General features: G+C 38.7%; 1 protein-coding gene across 6 annotated transcripts in view; it reads right to left on the reverse strand.

Annotated features, from left to right (window-relative positions):
* CACNA2D3 (calcium voltage-gated channel auxiliary subunit alpha2delta 3) overlaps positions 1-20,661 on the reverse strand; it is an 832,272-nt gene that overhangs the window by 229,748 nt on the left and 581,863 nt on the right. For 5 of the 6 annotated variants that reach the window (XR_013357842.1, XR_013357841.1, XM_077858493.1 and 2 more), the window contains one exon: positions 4,849-4,866. The exons of the other annotated variant lie outside the window; for it this stretch is intronic. Coding sequence is in view for 3 of the 5 variants with exons in the window: in XM_077858493.1 (XP_077714619.1) it covers positions 4,849-4,866 (18 nt within the window). In the remaining 2 variants the exon portion in view is untranslated. The remainder of the gene's footprint in view (positions 1-4,848; positions 4,867-20,661) is intronic. 6 annotated transcript variants of the gene reach the window in all.

Consider the following 20,661-nt stretch of genomic DNA (forward strand, 5'->3'; position numbering starts at 1 on the left):
CAAGACTCACATGGATATGAAACGGGCCAAATATACCTTCTTCGTCAGCTGTCCTGGACTGCCATGGATACACCCACACAGCGGGCCATGGGAAAGCTGAAGTGGCTAGACTTGCTCTGGTTTCTGCTTCCCTGGCCTTATTCACAAAACAGATCTATTAATTCGAGTGGCAGCCTGAGTTCAAGTGGCTGCTACCATCTTACAGACTCAGTGTAGTCAATCTTAACAGCCCCAACTTGGGAATGCATATAAAAGATGCCTGTACTTTTTCTCATAAAACAGTAAATGATAAGGGGGGGTAAAAACAGGGTTATCAAAACAAGATATAATAATTCACACACAAAGCCAGTAAAGGTAAAAGCAAATGAGTCATAAACCAGAACCAAATGTAAATAGTTACCACCTCTAGTTTTGTACTTCATTTGCATGGATTTCACCAGTATATAACTGTAATGGAACACTAAAATCACTAGACCTACAGTTCTATGAAAACAGCAGCTTTGCAAACTTTCAATTTTCTATCTTCAATGACGATTAATTCAACATTTCAAAGTACAGAAGTTAAATGAGGCGAAGAATGATAAATGATGCCCATGATCGCTGAAATCTGATTACCCAGAGATAAGAACAGGCCAGATTCTACTTGCACAAGTTTGGACCTAAAGCATGAGACAAATGAAAGAAAGAAGAGGGGAAAAAAAGTAAAAGGGGAAGAAAAACTTTAGGGAAATGAATGCTTCCATTTATCCCTCCTAAATATAATATAAACAAGGACACAAAGAAAATGCAAATGGATTCAGGATCCCATGGACACTCAGGGGGGGATATTAATAAACCAGTTCCATCCTGAAAGAAAACCCCCAAATCGACCTCCATTTAAGAAGCTAATTTATGCACTCCTGAGTCCTCATACAAGTTAAGCAGCACAGAATATCACAGCAGGCGTAGAACAACAGATCTTGAGCCCTGCTGTGTTTGTTCAAGAAGGCAAGTTAGCTATTCCTAACAGGAAACAAAACATGTAGTCAGGCTATTAAACAGGGATCGTTTTGCCATACTGTGCAGTCCTGAATGCATCAATTGCTGTCCCAAACAGGATTAAAGATGTGGTTTTCTTTAACTCTGGTTTTGGGAAAAATGCTTATGCTGCTCAGAATTCTCAGACTGATATTAACTAATCTAGTGCCGGGCAAGAAAGAGCACTTTTGAAACTTTCACGAAACACTCTCTGACAAAGAGTGACAAAGTTGTGTCAAGGCAGTGCAAAATAAAGGCAAGGGGGTACCGATGGGTGAAGAGTTAACCCACATACACAGCCAAATTTGGAATTCCCCCAAGAGTATTTTTGCCTTTAAGTATTCCAGGCCCCCACTCTACAGTGATTAATCATGCAGTGAACAACTGATATTTCTTTCTTATAGACAAAATCCACCTGAGTGAATAAGCAGTTTGAAAAAAATGAACTATTCTTCCAATGAACGACAATTGTAAATGTTTCTGGGTAATTCTGCTGTGTTATTATTATAAAATGGGATCTCCTCAATATTTTTGTAGAAGCTAAGAAGTACTATATAAGGGGAAAAAAGGGCAACCTTCCTTGCATATGGATCTTTCTTCATTGTTCAATTCAAGGACAATCAATCCACTGGAGAAAGTGGTTCAATTTCCACTGTAAAGAACAGATTTGTGATGGCTAGAGGGCATTAGATCTGTATTGCTACATAGTTTTTAACCAAAACTTTAGGACACTTCCCTGCCTTCGGTGAAAATATTTAATACAGATTGGGCATATCACCAGTTGGTACTTATCTCAATGTAATATCAAGAGTTGAAATTTATAGATTCTATAAATGATCTCACAGGTGCTTAAGAATCACAGGAGAAACAAAATGAAACTCTTTTTGCCAACCATTCTTCTAGAAAATAGTCATAAGCTAGAAGATAAGTTTTGAAAGACCCTCAAAATATCAGAATTATGAAAACCATAACCTCTAGCCAACAATCATTAATGACTACCATACATATGAGGGACACCCAAATGGGACATTTTTAGTGATAGATCAGCTAAGAGATTAAAGTAAGCATGTTTACAGAGACATAAGTATTTAAAATATTTATGGAGAAAACAGTTGCAGATGATACAAAGAGGGATTCCAACAAAAACACAGCACAAATGCAGACACCATATGGTCCAATGTATGCACCCATGACCTCATGTGAAAAGCAGGCCAAAGATGTTAACAGCTGGAGGTGCCTCCTTTTTACCCCCTGAACAAGAAACTCTTGGGTTTGGAAGGGGCTCATTATAATCATGTCCATGGTTGGGTGAAATTTCTGGGTAACGTCAAAGGCTTTGGGAAGAAATCTCTCAAAACAATTGTTCCTGGAAACCTTTGTTTTGTTAGGGTTTCAAGCCCACTCTGCATTTCCTTCTGACTCCGTGTAAAAGGTGAAGTCAGGTAATGCAGAGTATTTAATGAAATAGAGGAGCATCACATATCTTCCTAGTTCTTTTGTCATCTCCTGATAATTTACTAGGCTTGAGTCAGAACCACAAATCACTTTGGAGGCCCCAGACCATCACATCACATGGGATATTCTAATTTGCCCTCTTGACCTGCTGCTCTAGAGGATCAGAAGCCAAGACAAACAAATGGTAGTAGAATCTCTTAAAGTTTTGTGAGTGTCTAGTTTATATCAGGTTCTGTGCTAGAAATAAGTAAGAGAAAGAACTCTCATAACAAAACTGGAAAACTAGTCTATTGTTCTTGTTAAACAAAAGGAACCCTAAAGCTTAGAGAAGTTAATTAATGGTCATAAATGGATGGAGGCTAGGATGCAAAACCCCCCTCCCCCATAGTCCTTTGCTGGTCAAGCAGCAAGACAATGTGTTTGAGGGGAGCTGATACTCTTAAAAACCTTATCTTTCTAGCAGAGTCTTCTGCAAGAGTCATTGAAGTAATGCTTGGGATGGAGAGGGGAGAGCATGAGGGCATAGGTACTCATACATCAGCAGCTGAGACTAGCTGCCCTGAGGGAGGGTGTCTTCCACCTGCAGTGTGACTCTTCAGCTGCCTTCACCTTCTAACCCAGATACCCAAAGTTTATATTTAAACTCCTTCTCCAAAGAACTGAATTGGCCAGAAATGACTCCAAGAAGTTCTGAAACCATTTTATGCAGGGCTCTTAATAATTTTTAAGGTAAATACCTTTCTCTATTTCAATAAGAAGACGATTTATAGCTATGGTGAGAAATAGGAGGGAAGAGCTATTCCTTGTGATATGGGGCTGCACAGTGAGTCCTTGGGCAGTCAGTCCAGCATCTTTTGGAAAGGCACTGGGGCATCCTCCTCAATTACAAACTTTCTATTTGCAGGGCATGTGATGTGAATGACAGAAGGAAAGATGGCAGGGAGTGAAGTGCTATTGAAGAACCATGTGTCCCAGCGACCTTTGGTCTTACCATATTCTGTGTGGGTTTGTTTTGAATCTTGGTTTAAAATTCCACAGCTGATGGCACCTAAAATTCATGAGGAATCTTCTACAACAGAATGCTTCTGTATATGGATCAGTGGAAATTTGATGAAGAAATGCCAGGAAGTTGAGGCCGGTCTAGTTTTAGGCACTAAATTTGTTAAGTCTCTTTACAAAGAAATTTCAAATGCGGGCAATTAAGAAAGCATGACCTGTTAAAGATGCCAATCCTTCCAGATAATGTGAAATTTTGATCATATATTTACTCTGGAAGCTGTTGTTCTACTCAAATACTTTAACTTTTAATGAAGTGTTCAGTCTTTTTGTGATGGCACTCAAGTGTAATCAAACATTACCACAAGCCAAGTCACACACTAGCATGTCTCGCCTTGTTTAAATATCTCAAATATATTTGAGTAATTGTGTAATGATTTCTAGGCCTCTGGTTGTCCATATGGTCTGAACAGACTGTCTTTTGTAGAGCAGTTGTGCTATCTCTCTCAACAGGAAGGAATCAAATCATCTTTGCTCCAAACTGGAAAGCTTGGGAAGTACTGCTTACATTTCGGGGAGGTGCCTTACCTCAACTCTTGAAACAAAACCAACCCACATCTGGCCCCCAGAAATCACTGTGTCTTCTGGAAATCTTGCTTGTGTTTGTGAAATATCCCAGAAAAAGTCAGCAGGCATCATGTGTCATGTTTTCTTCCATAACTGTCCTTAAGATACAATGACATGCCATGGGGACAACACAGCAAAGCCAGCATGGCAATCACATGGAATCTTACTGGACAGAGGACAGTCTACATGGTGAAACCAGATCATCTCAGACAGACAATGAGGACCAGTGAAAGGGTCTGACATTGGCAAGAACTTTGCTCTAATGCTCTCCAGGTGGTACAGGCAATGAGACAAGCAAAGGAGCTATTGATTTTGCAATTAATGAAACCCATGGGGAGTCTTCAGAGATTTGGCTTAAGAGCCCAGAATCTATACAGTTAGTCACTGGGCCTTACAAATTATTCACATTAGCTGCATCCCTAGGAAAGTACCTCAGGGAAGACCTGGAATGCTATGTTTGAAGGATTGTGCTAAACTTACTCTTTGAGAATTCTTAGTAAAATGGTTGGGTACAGAGCTGCCTTCAAACTACTGTCCATAAGAAGGTTCTTTGATGGGACAAACTGGGCAGGGAGACAGTGGACAGATGAATTTGTTGGCCTTTATGCTCCTGCCCAACCTCAAGTTTTTGAAGTTTTAAGAGGGAAAACCATTTCACTGGTCATGAGCAGTACTGAATGCACAAAATCATGGAGAGACATGCACAATTTGCAAGTTTTGGGGATGACTGCAATGTGATGGAAAAGAGTTTACCTTTTGTGCCTGAGGGAGCTGAAAAATAACAGGAAAACAAAACAAAAAGAAAAGAAAAAAAGCAATCATTACCTAAAAAGTCAAGATTAATTGTAAAACTTCATTTGGTCACCACTGGCAAATGGAAAAACCAAAACTGGGAGAAAAAGAGGGAAATAAAACTAAAGCCGAGTCATTTCCCCAAATTAAGCTATGGTGTTGATTATTCAACCTGCTGTCTGAATCTGTAGGATCAACAGATAATCTGTGAGCACATGTTTTGGGAATCACCATGCCTGTGCAGGCAGTTTGGCAACTTCCTGCAGTGCTAGACTTGAGGTTCTTCTGTTCAGCAGTCCCAAACACACATTTCCAAGGCCCAATTCCTCCTTCTTGCATGCCAATGGTTTCCTAGTGGAGAAGGACTGCCTAGAGACATTTGGCATTGTCAAAACCGGGGAGGGAAGGGGAGGGAGCCAGAGCTCTTGGCTTCTTGTGGGTAGAGACCAGGGATGCTGCTAAACATCTTATAGTGCACGAAATAGCCCTCACAAAAAAGAATTATTCAGCCCACATGTTGATTGTGCCCAAGGCTGAGAAACCTTTCTGTATACAAAGGTAAGACCATTAGAAAAATGTTCTGTTTTTAAAGTCAATTTTTCTTGCTTTGTAGCATATTAACTGTTCTCTTTATTGGTGGTTAAGGAAGCATGCACAAGGATTTGTGCACTTGAAGTAAAGCTGATACTCTAAGAGCAACGAAAAGACAGTGAGTTAATCCATAAAATAAGACATAATAGCTTTCCAAATGGTACAGGCAAGAAACTGAAATTATAGGTATATGGGAAAAGATGAACATTTATGAGACATACTTGTCTATTTTTCAACATTGAGATTATTAGGCTGTGGTTTAATGCTACTGTATTTGTGACTGCCATTAGAGCATGTGATGTTTTGAAAAGCATTTTTCCACTCTGAAATAGAAATTACATTATCTATGTATTAAATACCAAATCTAGGAGTTACATCAATTTCAAGACTTACTTCCCATCATAGAGACTAACATTTATTGTGTGTGAGCTTGTCACCAGGCACTGTTTTGAGCTTTTTATTTGCAATGTCCCACCAATCAAAGCAACCCAGTACTAGATACCCTTATTACCCATTTTACAGATGGAAAATAAAATGGAACCTGGAGGATAAGTAATTATATACTGTCCCATAGATAATAAATTGTAGAGCTGGGTTGCCTGACTTTAGAATGTGCATTCAACCAACTCACATAATAAAGGCCATGAATGCTAGGAAATTAGACAGCAGACTTTTCTCTCTGTCTCTCTAGAGCTTATAACATTGGAAGTGCCAGAAGATGCAAGACCACTAAACCTGAAATCCTAGGGTCTCATTTGAACCTTTTGCCTTTCCCATTCATTTAACCCTGGGAAGAATGCGCTCTTTATCTGCACTAAGACCAGGGCTTCCTAAAGCCCTGTACCTGTGGATAGAGCCCAGCAAAGGACAGAAGGTATAGACCCAAACCAACAAGATGTCTTGGATCTCAGAGACATCTACAGAATAATTGGAAGTATATCCATGAAAAGCAGGCCCAACCTCTCCAACACTCATTTTTCAAGCAATTTTATCCCCAAAGGTCTCTCAATTTAAGGAAACAGGAATAGTACAAGCATACTTTTCTGATTCTTTTATCCTACTTATGGTTATGGTGACCAGTATTCAATAAGGAAGCTTATGAGTTCCTCCAGTGCTTCTTAAAGAGTTCAGAAAATATGTATTAAGAGGTGAGAAATTGAACCTAAAATGAGGGATCCCTTCAAGTAAAGTCTCTTGAATATTAAATATTTTTTCATATGACAGAAAAGAAACCTTAGAGACATGAACATTAAGGGAATGATAAATGCACATTTCCTTAGGAAAGCATTTGTGTTGAATCACAGCTTGTCATATGAAATGCATGGGGGGCCCAGCGAATTACAAATGTTTGATGAACTGTAAAATAAATACCAAGGTTCAGCCCTGCACAAACTGCTGGACTTGACAGGCCTCTGAAAGGAGAGCTACCCTTCCTTTCTTTCTGGAAGCTTCATCTCAGTTGAGCAGGAAACACCTCTTTTTGACTCATCCATTTAAGCACAAGAAAAGGAAAATGAGAGACTAGGACTTTGTGGTGATGTCCTTAGTTTAACACTGTCCTCAAACTCTCCACAAAACATATATTTTCCTCAAGAAATAACTCATGAGAACAAAGAGCCACTTTCCTATCGGTGCCTTGAAGGAAGAGAAATTATAGCTTGCAGTGCCCTCAACAGGTTGGACCTCTGAGAAGGAGCTTCAGAATAGAACCCAGCAAATTTAGATCAGATCATTAGCAGCCACAGATGCTACTACTTGGGAGTCAGCTCCCCTGACGATACATCATCCCCCCAACAGTCACAAACTATATGCATGCCTGAGCTGGGAATCTGACCAGCCAGATACTTGAGGCCTCTGGCTGGAGTCTTGAGGCACGTGCCTTCCAGCCTTTGGCCAGATGCTTGTCTGTAAAAAGGGATGGTGGAGGGAGGGCTGGGAAATGGGCCAAATCTGGGATGGCCAATACATTTCGTCTTGAGAGCCAAGTCTGACTGATTAGTAATGGCTGTCTGGAGGGCCATGTTGAGGAGGATTCTGAAGTTATGTCTGAGTTTTGTTGGAAAGAATGTAAGAGCCAAATAGCAATGTCCTTTGTGGGCTAAAAACTAAGGAATGGCAAACCATATCCTGGACACAATGATCTCTCAAGGTCTTCCTGCACTTTTTCTTTGTAGTTCTGAGTACATCTACGATTTGTATGCCGATATTTGCTTAATGTCTCTCCCCTGCTTGGTCAAAAGCACCATGAAAGCATGAGGGTATTTACCCTCTATGCAAGTCTTTAAGAAGTTCTCTAAGCTGTGCCTGTAACCTGTGTCCTCCTTGTTAAAGAAGGTACCCTGTTTCTAGGTTATGTTTAAGGCAGATGCTAGGGAAAGAGAATCGGGGTAACTACCTTGAATCCACATTACCTCCACAAACACACCATGTTGATAATCCAAGCTGACAGCTTTCAAGAGAAAAAGAAATCTCTCTGCCAGAATTATGGACATGAACTCTTGGATTCCCACATGCCTGGTGTGGGTGTCTATATATATACCAACTGTCTCACTAACCCATGGATTCACATGAAAGCAGCCTGGGAACTTCTCATCATGTGGCCTATGGTGAGGCAACATCTCTTTTGAAAAAGCCACCTTGTTAGGCATTGTCAATCAGCCTCCAAGTCTCTGGATCTGTTTCTTCACTTACTACATAAGGGTCTACACTGGTAGCTTCAGTTTCCTTCCAGGCTAAACACACCCAAGGTGTATGATTCTGTATCCAACTGTGCACACCCTCCAGTTACTTGGAAGGAAGGAAGGAAGGAAGGAAGGAAGGAAGGAAGGAAGGAAGGAAGGAAGGGAGGAAGGTAGGTAGGTAGTGGTATGCTCCAGGCTCCCATATTCCTAGAGAAAAGCTGGGTCCTGAATGCATCCATGAGATACCTGACATTCAAATGCGGAAAAAGTGAGAAAGTGTCTTTCAAAAGAGAATGAAGGAGAGGAAAGGTGATGAAGCTGAAGATGACAGCACAAGCCACTCTGTAGGGGACACTCTCAATGGACCAGGTATTTGAGCACTTGTTCACCTCGCACAATGTTGGTCCTCCTCACAGTGGACCTCCAGGTTAGAACTCCCTGGTTGACAGATGAGGAAACAGATAACATTTAGAACAGCTAAGTACCTGGCCTAGGTCACTTAGCTGGGAAATGCTTGACCTGAGGGTCAAAGTCAAGTCTCTCTAAAGCCCCACCTCTGTTTTATCCATCAGGCTCAAGGTGCTGCTCCTCATGCAGACCAAGGGCTTGAGCACCAACCCAAGCTCCTGACGGACTTGGGGACTTCTCAGGCTGTTCTGTCTGGGCATATGCCATACTGGAAAGGGGACCAAGAAGTTCTGGCACCACCCCTTCTGGGAGAGTTTGGATGGAGACGGAAAATCCAGCTTACCACTTTTCTCAGCGTGTGGTGCATGATGTAACCACGTAGCATAAATATTTACTATATCCTCTCCTGTCACAGACATTTACGCTTGTCCTTTCCTCATACTGGAAGTCTCCCTTGTGCCCCTCCTTGCGCGCCTAGCAAATGCCTACTTCTCTGGTCAGTTGTCATTGCCTCAAAGAAGCCTTGTCTGACCTCTTGCATCATGTGCCCTCTCACATGCCCTCATAATACCACATGCGTCCCATTCATGGTATGGTTACTCCCTCTTGCATTAACTGCTTTTCCTATTTTGGTAATAGAAACCAAACTTTTAGCCAGGGTCAGCTAACTGACCCTCTTAGAGCTTCGTGTGCCTAAATGATTCAGTCATGGTCAATGAGATATCCATGGATGTGGCTTTTCCAGAGAGTGTCCTTAAAAGGACTCCCTCCACTCCATCCTGTTGCCAGTAAGGTAGATGTGATGGCTGGTTCTGTAGCAGTCATTCTGAGCTATGAGGTTATCTTGAGGATGGAAACCACACATTAGGCTGGTGAAGACAGCAGTAATGACAGGCAAACATAACAGCTATGGCCAGCTATCTACCATTCTAACTGCTTCACTTCTATCAACTTAATCAAAACTCACAGGAACCTTATTAGGTAAATTCTATTATTGCCCCAGTTTTGCAGATGATGGAACTACAAGGTCACATGGCCAGAAAGCAGCAAAGACAGAAATTGAGAAAGGTGACCAATAGGAAGGGCAGTGAATATTCCAAATAAGAAATAATGGAGAACTGAATCAGGGTGCTTGTGGTGGAGGTGGCAGGCAGTGGTATGACCTAAGATCTATTTCAGAGTAGAGACAGTGGAGACTGAAATGGTAATATGTAAGAAGGAGACATCACGAGTGCCTCCAAGGGTTTTGATCCACGCAAATGCAAAAATGGAAGAGCCATTTACTGAAAAGAGGAAGGCAAAAGGAGGAGAATATTTGAGGAAAGCAATTGAGTTGAGTTTTGTCTGCAATTGACAGTTTTAGGGTGCCTCTTAGATTTGCAGGCAGAGGTGTAGGGTGGGCAATGTGGTCAATGTCAGTATGCCAATAAGGTCACTCAGAGAGTGCATGGAGAAAGAAGAGAGTCTGTGCCAGGGACAGAACAGGAATATCTCACCAGGTAGAGGTCTGTGAGTCTAAAGGAGCCAGTCAAAAGAGCAGTGAAGAGCCAGCGGGGAGGTAGGAGATCAGAGAGTGCTCTGAGTCCCTAAAGCTAAATAAAGGTTCTTCAAAGTGAGATAGTGCCTCCAGCAAGGGAAGGGAGCCCTTTTGTTTTAACTTTTGTCATTCATTTCATTTCTATCTCAGATTTCTGCACAGAGTCATGGGGCAATGGAGGGGATGTCCATCCATCACTCTCGCTCAATGAAGTTCCAGAGTTGAATGGACTCCTTTTCAAAAATAAAACTCCAATTAAAGATCTATTGATCAAAACAACACATTTCACTATGAAATATATAAAGACCAAATGGGAAACAAAGTATTTTCCTGCCAACTGTGTAAAACAAAAAAAAGCCTGGCCTACATATGTTTATTCCATTTTGTAAAACTGGCCCTTTGCCTCAAGCCTTATGAATGAGCGATAAATCCCTGCTTGCTGCAAAGTTTCCTTGTGTTCATTTATTTTTCTTGTGCATGTTTGCATTTATAATCTTCCATTCTTCTCCATTAAGCAATTTGGATAAAGATCCCTATTCCTCTTATATATCAGAGGAAGTTCTGCTAATTGGCTCAAACTCTAAAACCCGCACATCAAGCATAGAAGGTCTCTGATGAGCTAAGATTTGGCAGTGTAGTTTCTGTCCCACATCCATCTACTTCCGCCACCACATGCCAAGCCACCATGGTTGCTCTTCGTCTCCTCACTTTGACTCTTCCCCCTAGTCCTGTCTCTATACTGTGTCCAGAATAATCGAAACATATAAACCTGGTACTTTGCCAGTGCTCACTTGCCTCAAAGGCTTTGTATGGCTATTTTATCTGATTGGCTAATGCTCTGTCCCCTGCCCAAGTCAATTCCCTAACACTGCCTACAAGCCTGGCCTTACCAATTCTTACCCATCTGTCAGATTTCAGCTCTGGTGGCGGTGGCATCTACTCTAACTGAAGTCCCTATTTCAACCGAGTGTCTTTCTTTCTTTTTTTTTTTCCGAGTGTCTTTCTATAGCATCATTTAGTTTATTCCTCTCTTAGCATACATCACCTTCTGTAATCTTCTTGTTTATTTTTTAATTACTTCTCCACATAAGAATTTAAGAGTCATCCAGGACCCACATCTATTGTATTCATTGTTTTATCATTAGGGTCTACACCTGTTCTATATCTGGCCCTTGTTAATCATTCAGGACATATTTGCTGGAGTTGAAGGAAGGAAGGAAAGAAGGAAGGAAGGAAGGAAGGAAGGAAGGAAGGAAGGAAGGAAGGAAGGAAGGAGAAAGGAAAAGGAGGAAGGAGGGAAGGAGGGAGGGTTGTGGGGAGAGGGAAAAGGAGAGAAGTAAAAGAAGCAGGAAGGAAGGGATGAAGAGGGGAGAGCCTTAGAGTCTGGTAGACCAGGTTTCAAATCCTACGTCTACCACTTACTGTGAGGACGTGGACAATAAAAAAATAATCTCTGAGCTCAGATTTCTCATCTGCAAGACTAATAGTAACACTATAGCAAGGGATTAATGCGAGGATTATGTGAGATAAATACCTGCTGAGAACCTACAACAGCCCTTGGCCCATAATAGTTGTTGTTTTTACCCCTTGACCTTGTAACCTCTGGAGTTTTCAGAGTTGTCCCTAACCTTACAATGTATGAGAGATTATACCAATAACCAAGTACCTCGTGGTCCATAAATAGGCCCACAGACCTGGAATCAGGTGTCTGGATAGCCTGGATAAGTTGTCTTAGGCAGTATGTGACTTTTACAATGGGCATGTGTCTCTTTGTTTTCATCATATTCAATTATTCAAGTCCTCATTGGAATTTTTTTTTCATATCCGAGAAGTCTTTCAAGCTTTGTTAGAAAGACTCACAGGCAGAATGGTTATCTCTGTACTCCAAATTTTCTTGCTTTATCAGTTTTAGTGTTATCTTATCTGACCACATACAGTTTATTAATGATTTCTCAACATCTAGTTTGGGGTACAGATAGAACTTTAACTTTTTCTTCCAACAGTATGTTTAAAAGCAAGAAAAATATGGATAGAAGGACCTTTCTTTGCAACATACTTGCTTTTTAAAGTGTTTCTTTAAAACAAAAATCATATAAGCAATGCATATTCCTTGTAGAAAATCAGATATCAAAGAGAGGCAAAAGGAGACATTTAAGGCCACTTATGACAAGAACATCCATTTTTTTCCCCTAACATCGATTGTTGTTCTCAGTTAATATTATGTTAAATGACTGCACAGTATTCCATTATTCGAATATATGATAAATCACTTATGATCTAGGCTGTATTCTCCTTGTCACTAAAGTAAATGACTGCAATAAACATCCTTGTAGTGTGCACATGTTTGTAATAAACATCTTTGTAGTAAAACTGTTGCACATACTCTCAACTTTTCAAGAAGTGAGTTATTAGTTGAAGGGCATTGCATATTTCAGTCCATTTGCTTTCTAGAATGCTGTCCTAATTTACACTCTGAGCAGGATTCCATGTTCACTTTTCAATGTTCACTTCACCACCCTTAACTCAGCACTATGTATTGTCATCTTAAAAAATCTTCCAGTAATTTTCAAAGGTTAGATTACATGGATTAAATATTTCCACAGTCCAAATGAGTTAAAGCAGAGGATATTCAATTTTAAAATCCCTGACTGGCCAAAGGGTTAGCTCTGTTGTGGGTCTCCAGAGAACACTGTCCTGCTTACTGCAGACTAGCACCTCTAGGTTATTTAGTAGAAAATTGATAACTAAAGGTCAGATTTTTCAAACTTAATTTTGGATAAAAAAGACCTGGTATTTTTGTTGCAGCAGTAGAGCCCTGCCTAGATGAAAAACAAGCATGCATAAATTATTCACTTGATGGCAGACATTTTGGGGGATGCTGGAAAATGTGGATTATTAATGGGCAGGCCAGAACAATTCTCACATTACATATAGCTAAGGACTATCAGCTGGGGGAAAGCCCCAGACATTTTGCTTGTTATAATGTTCTAAAAATTCTCACAATAAGAAGTCATTTCTCATCAGGCTCGAACTCTGCATTGTATTGGAAAAATAAGTTTCCAATTAAAATTGTCATTCTTCAGCTTTATTTTGTGTGGTCATCTTGCTGAAAAATTATCTTGAGTTCTGGCAATGTGGGGGAGCCCAAGGTTCTATCAGTTTCCTGTGAGAACATGGATTGGTAGAATCGAAAGGGAATTTGGCAAAGTCCAGATAAAACCACCACCATGATGCATTTGTATTTCCTATTTGAAAACCACATTGGTTCACATGGCAGTCCAGGGATCAGTGTAGATTAAGGAGGATCTGATAGGGAAGGAAGCTCTTTTTTGCAGGATTCATTTTGGAAATATCTGAACAGGATGCAAACCCACTCAGACCTTCTCCTGAACTCCCATCCTACCAGTGTCACTTTTCAACATTGTGACTGCTTCCAGTTGGATACTCTAAGCTGCTGGTTTTAATTAAAACTTAATTTGCAAAAATGTTTCATAATTTATGCATGTCATATAATTCCTCTGAGACTATGGACTTGGAGCCAACTCAGGGCCATATAAGGAGACATTGTACTGAGAAGGTGGGGGGAGGAAAGGGATGTAGGAGGAGAAGTACCAACAGGGGTGCAACAGAGGAAGGTACTGATACTTTCTTTCAGCTTTCCATCACCTGGATCTGCAGCCACCTGGGAGAGACACAGGCCTTGATGTCTGGAAGCAGAGAGCCCATTTGGCAGGTCACAGACACAGAGACCCAGAAGGGTCAGCAGTGGCGAGAATGGTCCTCCAAGGAAGGTCTTACCAGGGGAGATGATGAGCCAAAGAACTTGAAACCCTCCAAAAGAGATGAATGGGTTCCCACTCTCTCCACAAAAGGAGACATTGAAACCCACAGAGGAAAATTAATGAAAACTCAAGAGTTTGCAATGAAACCATTACTTCACTCAACAGATGTCTTCCAAGAGGAGAGTTTGCAGGGATCTGCCAAACTGTTGAACCACAAAGAAATCTGTGTAGCAACTTAACTAGAAATATTGGGCCTGTAAGAAAGATGACCAGAAAGACCCTACCTTCAATGCACATCCTTTGTTAATTATAAAGTGAATGAATCTCCAGTCACCCTCCATGTCTGCAGTGGGAAAACATCTATATAGACAGAAAATATCAAAGGGGCCAAAAAAAAAGTACACATGTATTCTGCATACTCAAAAAGGATGGGCCACAGTGTCAGTGCTATACTCTTTAGTGGGCAACCTGGTAAGTTATACATTTCACAGCAGATGATCTCTATCTCTACACTATAACTTAAAGGTCCTTCCATTTCCTGCTGCCTATGGAAAACATTATAACCTATTAAGAAAAAGCAAGAGACTATCTTGTCTATCTGCCAAGTTTATCTATCAAGTTTGTATCTTCCAGAAGTGAACACAGTAAGTAACTTTTGAGGGTAAAGGTGTGAGCTGTGGGGGACAGATAATCCTCTGTGGATGTTCAAATTAGGAGATCCTTCAGGAAACCCCATACACACTCTGTGATTCTTGTCTGTGATTGCAGTTTACAAGTTTTCTTCTATGAAAAAATCTATTAACATTTCCTTCCCTTACATAATGGTTTCACCTTGGCCCATCAATGAATATATTTTATATTCACCTGGAAAGAGAAAGAACTGCCAAAGCCATGTGTTGAACAAGTTCTTCTATGCACCTGAGCACTTTGCAAGTCAAGACTGGATGTCATTTACTAACAATGAAAACGTGCACATGCTGAGTGCTTACTTTAAGCCAGGCCAAGAGTTAAGGCCTCTGAATGCATCCTCATGAGAAATTCCCACATAACTCTAGGGACCAGATCTAGTCATTTATATCCCAAAGATGGGGAAACTAAGATTGACTCCAAACCTTGTTTTTGACCCCGTAGGATAAACAAGTCACATGATCCAATTAGTTTTTTTTTTCTAAAAATTTCGAATAATCTGTTAATGGATAATGAGAGGAACACAATATACAACTAAAAATTAAGTGGTCTACTAGTAGAACAGAAGAGAGCTTTGTCCTTCAGTCAAACCTGCTGACACATGGACTACCAGAAGACTACTTTGGGCTTGTTTTGGTCATGTAGAAAGGAGACCTATTAATATGCTAGAACTGCTGACCCCTCAAAATACATTTTGCTCTCCATCCCCCAAATCTGGTGTTTGGCAATCCTTAAGCACGCTTTGCCAAACACATGTTCCTATAATTTTGAAGTCCATGTGTATTTACAGTGAAGTTTTTCTCATGGTCTTGATTAGTTTATAATTAAATCATAAAACAGAGTAACTCTTATCAAATATCTTTATTTCCTAGTGCCTTTTTTGTTTCTATTACAGGATTTTTTTCTCTTAGTTAAGAAAGTCAGGTCTTACCATTGACACTTGGTCCCAAATCTCAAAGAGGCTAATAAAGTTCTGAAGTTCACATTAAAACATATACTTCTGACAGAATCCAAATGCCAAAACCTGAGCTTTTCATATTGAATTCTTAAGTTAGGTAACATGATCAAGGAATAAAGAAAGAGGCATAAATAAGGCCATCTTGCAATTAAACTGACTTAGTGTAGTATTACGTTTCAATAAAAATTATCTCAAGTCATATCCAGTAAATTGTCACTGTCTTAAAAAGTTTTTTTAAAAAAAGATGATCATTATTCTCTGGTAACAGTAATCTAAACTCCATGTTTGTTCATCTTGAATAGGAATAAATAAATGAAACAATGTAATTAAGTAATCTTGATGATAAAACAAACTAACCAATTAATCAACTTTTATTTCTAAATTTCTACTGTGGTCACGATAGCATAACTAGTATTGGATTAGCCCTTTTGACACAAACAGGTAAATAAGTGGACAGGATACACACAAAAAAATTCCTTTGATTTTGGTCAACAATCAACACAGACTTCACTTCCTAGAAGGGCAAAAAAGCAAAGTGAGACTCATGATCACTCCAATACTCTGCCTGGAAGCAGTTACAAGATCTTAGAGTAGGGAGGTTGAGCCCATGTAAAGCTTAGTTGTTGTGCTGAATTGAGGAGGAATTAATCAGAGTTTATAGAGGCTGAGGTGGCTGAAATTTTAAAGATAGAACACTGAAGAGAGAAAGTTATACAAAGAAAGAGTTTCAGAAACTTACAGGGTCTTCTTGAGTTTTGGTTTAACATTAAAATGACTATGTGTAGGGTGGGACTCCACAGGACTGGTGGGTAAAGCACAATTACAGAGGCAGTGATGGGGTGGGAGGGGAACTTCAATAAAGCTGAAAGCCAAAAAAAAAAAAAAAAGAAATCTATTAGGCTTCAACTATGGCTGGGAATTTACAAGTTCCAACCAGTTAGAATAGAATTTTCTATTAAAGATCTGGAACATTTGGTAGGAACTCCAGAAAGGTTGTTCCTTGGATTACAACTAAACTTGCCATAGACTGAAAGACACACCTGCTTAACCAATGCTTAAAACCAAGCATTTAAAGGGCCAAGCTCATACATAAGTAAATTCCCTGGCTGCCAGAATAGAACTCAACACTCTTTAAAGGAAGACAACAAACCCAGACACTTACCACAATGCCCACAATCATGATGTCATTATATCCAACAGCTAATAAAAAAACTGCTATATACAGAAACAGAAAAATGTGACTCTTAAGAAGGAAAACAATCAATCAATAGAAATATAGCCAGAAATGATGCAAGTAGAAACCATGACTTCAAATCAGTTGTTAAATATGTAATCAAGGATTTAAAGGAAAAGTTGAACATTATGAAGGCAAGACTGAAAACTAAAAACAAATGCCAAAACCAAGTAAAAATAAAAACCATATAAAACCTCTAGAATTGAAAAGGCCAGGGATGGATGGTATTGCACTTTAGACATTTCAGAAGGAAAGATCAGTGAACCTAAAGATATAGCAATGGAAGTAACTGAAATTGAAAGAGAGAGAGAAATTCAAAGAGAATTTTAGTAGCCAGTAGGAAAATATCAAGCAGATGAATATATATGTGATTGAAATTCCAAAATCATGTGCAGTGGATGAGGGACTGAAAAGGAATGAAAACAGATTGGCTACACATCTCAAATTTGATGAAATTTATAAATATGCCAATCCAAGAATCTTAATAAACCTCAAGCAAGATAAATACATACTAAAAAACCAATACCAAGGTACAGCATTGTTGAAAATCAATCATAACAAAATCTTAAAGCAATCAATAAGATAAAATACACATGTATAGTGCAAAGGTAAGAATTATCATTGACCCTCACCAGAAACAATGCAAGCCAAATGATAACAGAACCACTGGTTTAAAGTACTGAAAAAAAATGTACATCTAAAATTCTATATCCAGTGAAAATATCCCTCCAAAGAAGGTGAAACAAAACACTTCAGACAAAAAAAAAAAATCTGAGGGAATTCACTGTCAGTGGAGTTGCACTTTAGAAAAGATTTTTTTAAAAAAATTTTCAGGCTGAAGGAAAATGATTCCAGATGCAAGTTTGATTCTATACAAAAGAATAAATAGGACCAGAAATGGAAACTATGTGGGTAAACATTGAGATTTTTTCCTCACTTTTTAATTAACTATTTTAAGCAAAATAAAAACAATGTATTATGTGGGGTTTATAATATATGTAGGAGTAAAAAGTATGATAATAGTAGCACGTAGGATGGAAAGAGAGCATGGAGTAAACTGTTTTAAGTTACTTCCATTATGAGAAAGGGAGACTGAAAAGTTGAAGATGCAAATTGTTACATTAGAACAATCAGCCAAAGGGCACAACTAAGAGGTATAGCTTAGCCAATAGGCCAATAGTGGAGATAAAGTGGTTGGGGCACCAACCTCCCATGCAGTCAGAAATTCACATGTAACTTTTGACTACCCAGAAACTTAAATACAAATTGGCTACTGTTGACTAGAAACCTTAAAAATAACAGAAACAGTTGATTAACATGTATTTTGTACACTATGTGCATTATATTCTGTATTCTTATAATAAAGAAAGCTAGAGAAAAGAAAATGTTATTAAGAAAATCATAAGGAAGGGAAAATACATTTATAGCACTATACAGTATTTATTGGAAAAAATCTGCATATAAGTGGACCTATGCAGTTCAGTGGGTGTGTGTACCCACACAAACATATATAATACATATACTTGTTTATGGCAATATGGTAAAGTTAAATAAAAAAGAAAAATAAGAGAACAGATTAGACAGCTATTTCTAAACAATATGGTGTTCTAAAACCAAACAATAGAGACAATCACTTTAAATGTAAATGGAAAAATGGTGCCTGGGTAGCTCAGTCGGTTAAGCACCTTACTCAATTTCAGCTCAGATCATGATCTCAGGGTCATGAGATCAAGCCTTGAGCTGGGCGCTGTGCTCAGCAGGAAGTCAGCCTGAGGTTCTCTCTCTCCCTTTTCCTCCGTCTGTTCCCCCTCCACCCCACATGCTCTCTCTCAAACAAATCTTCAAAAAATGTAAGTGGATTAAATATACTATTTAAAAAGTAGAAACTGTCAGATTGGATAGAAAGAAAAAGAGATCCAATTACATTTTGCCTACAAAAATACCTTTTACGTAAAAAGAAATGTGGGTTAAAGGTCAAAGAAATGGAAATATATACCAAATTTATACCAATATAAATAAAACAATATAAAACAATAATCACAGAAAGTTGGGTGGCTATATTAATATCAAACAAAATAGACTTCAAGACAAAGAATATTATAAGAGATAAATAAAAATAGTTTATAATAATAAAAATGGTCCATTCCTCAAGAAGAATAATGTCTGCTCCTAATAATAGAGCTTCAAAATACAGGATGCAAAAATTGGCAGAATCAAAAACTGAAACAGATAAATTCAGAATTTTCATTGGTGATTTCAACAAGCCTCTCAGCAATTGATAAAACACCTAGGCAGAAAGTCAGTAAAGATATAGAAGACATGAACAGCATTATCACACAATGTCACCCCACTGATATTTCTAGAACAATACGCACAATATCTGCAGAATATACATTCTTTTCAAGTACAAATATGAAATATTCACCAAGAAAGTCTATATGCTGGGCTATAAAACAAGTGTCAGGAAATAAAATTATTGAAATAATAGGATATATTCTCTGAACACAAGAGAATCAAATTAGAAATCTGTAACTAATATATCTAGGAAAATCTGGAAGTATTTGGAAAATAGCACTTTTCTAAACAACCAATGCATCACAAAATCTGCTTATCACAAGCAGTATTAGAAAATATTTTGAACTCAATAAAAGTGAAAATGCAACTATCAAAAGTTGTGAGATGTGGCTAAACTCGTTCTTAGAAACATATAGTTTCAAATGCTTATAATAGAAAAGGAGAAATGTGTACTATCAATAGTCAAAGCTCTACCTTAAGAAACTAGAAAAAGATCAAATTAAATACAATATAATCAGAGGAAAATTAAAAGACTAAAAAAATTGAGCAAAAAACAATGTGACAGAAAATGAACAAACAAAAGAATAGAACTGGTAAAACCAAAAGTTGGTTCTTTGAAAATATCCCTTAAGTTTAAAAATGTATATCCAGACTAATAACCAATTGTCAGTATCAGGAATGAAATGGGGGATATCACCATAGATCCTAAATACATAAGAGAATATTATGAACATCCTTTTGCTAATAAATTCAATAACTTATATGAAGTAGACAAATTCCTTTAAAAAAATACAAGTGAGCACAATTAATATAAGAAATAGAAAACCTAAGAAGCCCTAGATCTGTAAAAGAAAATGAATTTGGAATTAAAAACTTCCCCACATAGAAAGATCTGGGTGCAAATTTCACTAGTGAATGCTAACAATATTCACAGAAAAATCAAGCAATCTTACACAAACTTTTTAATAAGATAAGGAAGGAAACACTTTTTTAAAAGATTTTATTTATTTATTCATGAGATACACAGAGAGAGAGGCAGAGGGAGAAGCAGGCTCCATGCAGGAAGCCCAATGTGGGACTCGATCCCAGGACTCTGGGATCACTCCCTGAGCCAAAGGCAGACTCTCAACTGCTGAACCACCCAGGGGTCCCAAGAACGAAATATTTCTTAAACCATTTTTTTAGGTGGCTGTTATCAAAACTTGGCAAATTACAAAAATATGAAACAACCACCACCACCAAACTACAGACTGATATCCTTTGTGAACACAGAAACAAAGATCCAGCAATATACAAAAAGAAGAAAAGATCTTGACCAACAGTGTTTATTATGGGAAGGCAAAGTTATGATGATATTCTTATAATAGATATCAATCAATATAATCTGCCACATATGCAAGATTGCATTTTCCAAAGTGGGCCATAACTACATCTCCCATACCCCAGTTACTTACAGGGTAATGCTGACTGACACTCCTATGAAGTCTATGTGCCCACCCTTTTGTGACTGCCTCAATAGAGAGTATGGGGTAAATGGTACCATGTGACTTCCAAGGATAGATTATAAACATATCATGCACTTCTCCGTTGCTCTGGAAACC

The sequence above is a fragment of the Canis aureus genome, chromosome 19 (assembly GCF_053574225.1).
Source record: "Canis aureus isolate CA01 chromosome 19, VMU_Caureus_v.1.0, whole genome shotgun sequence".
In the NCBI taxonomy this organism is placed as follows: Eukaryota; Metazoa; Chordata; class Mammalia; order Carnivora; family Canidae; genus Canis; species Canis aureus.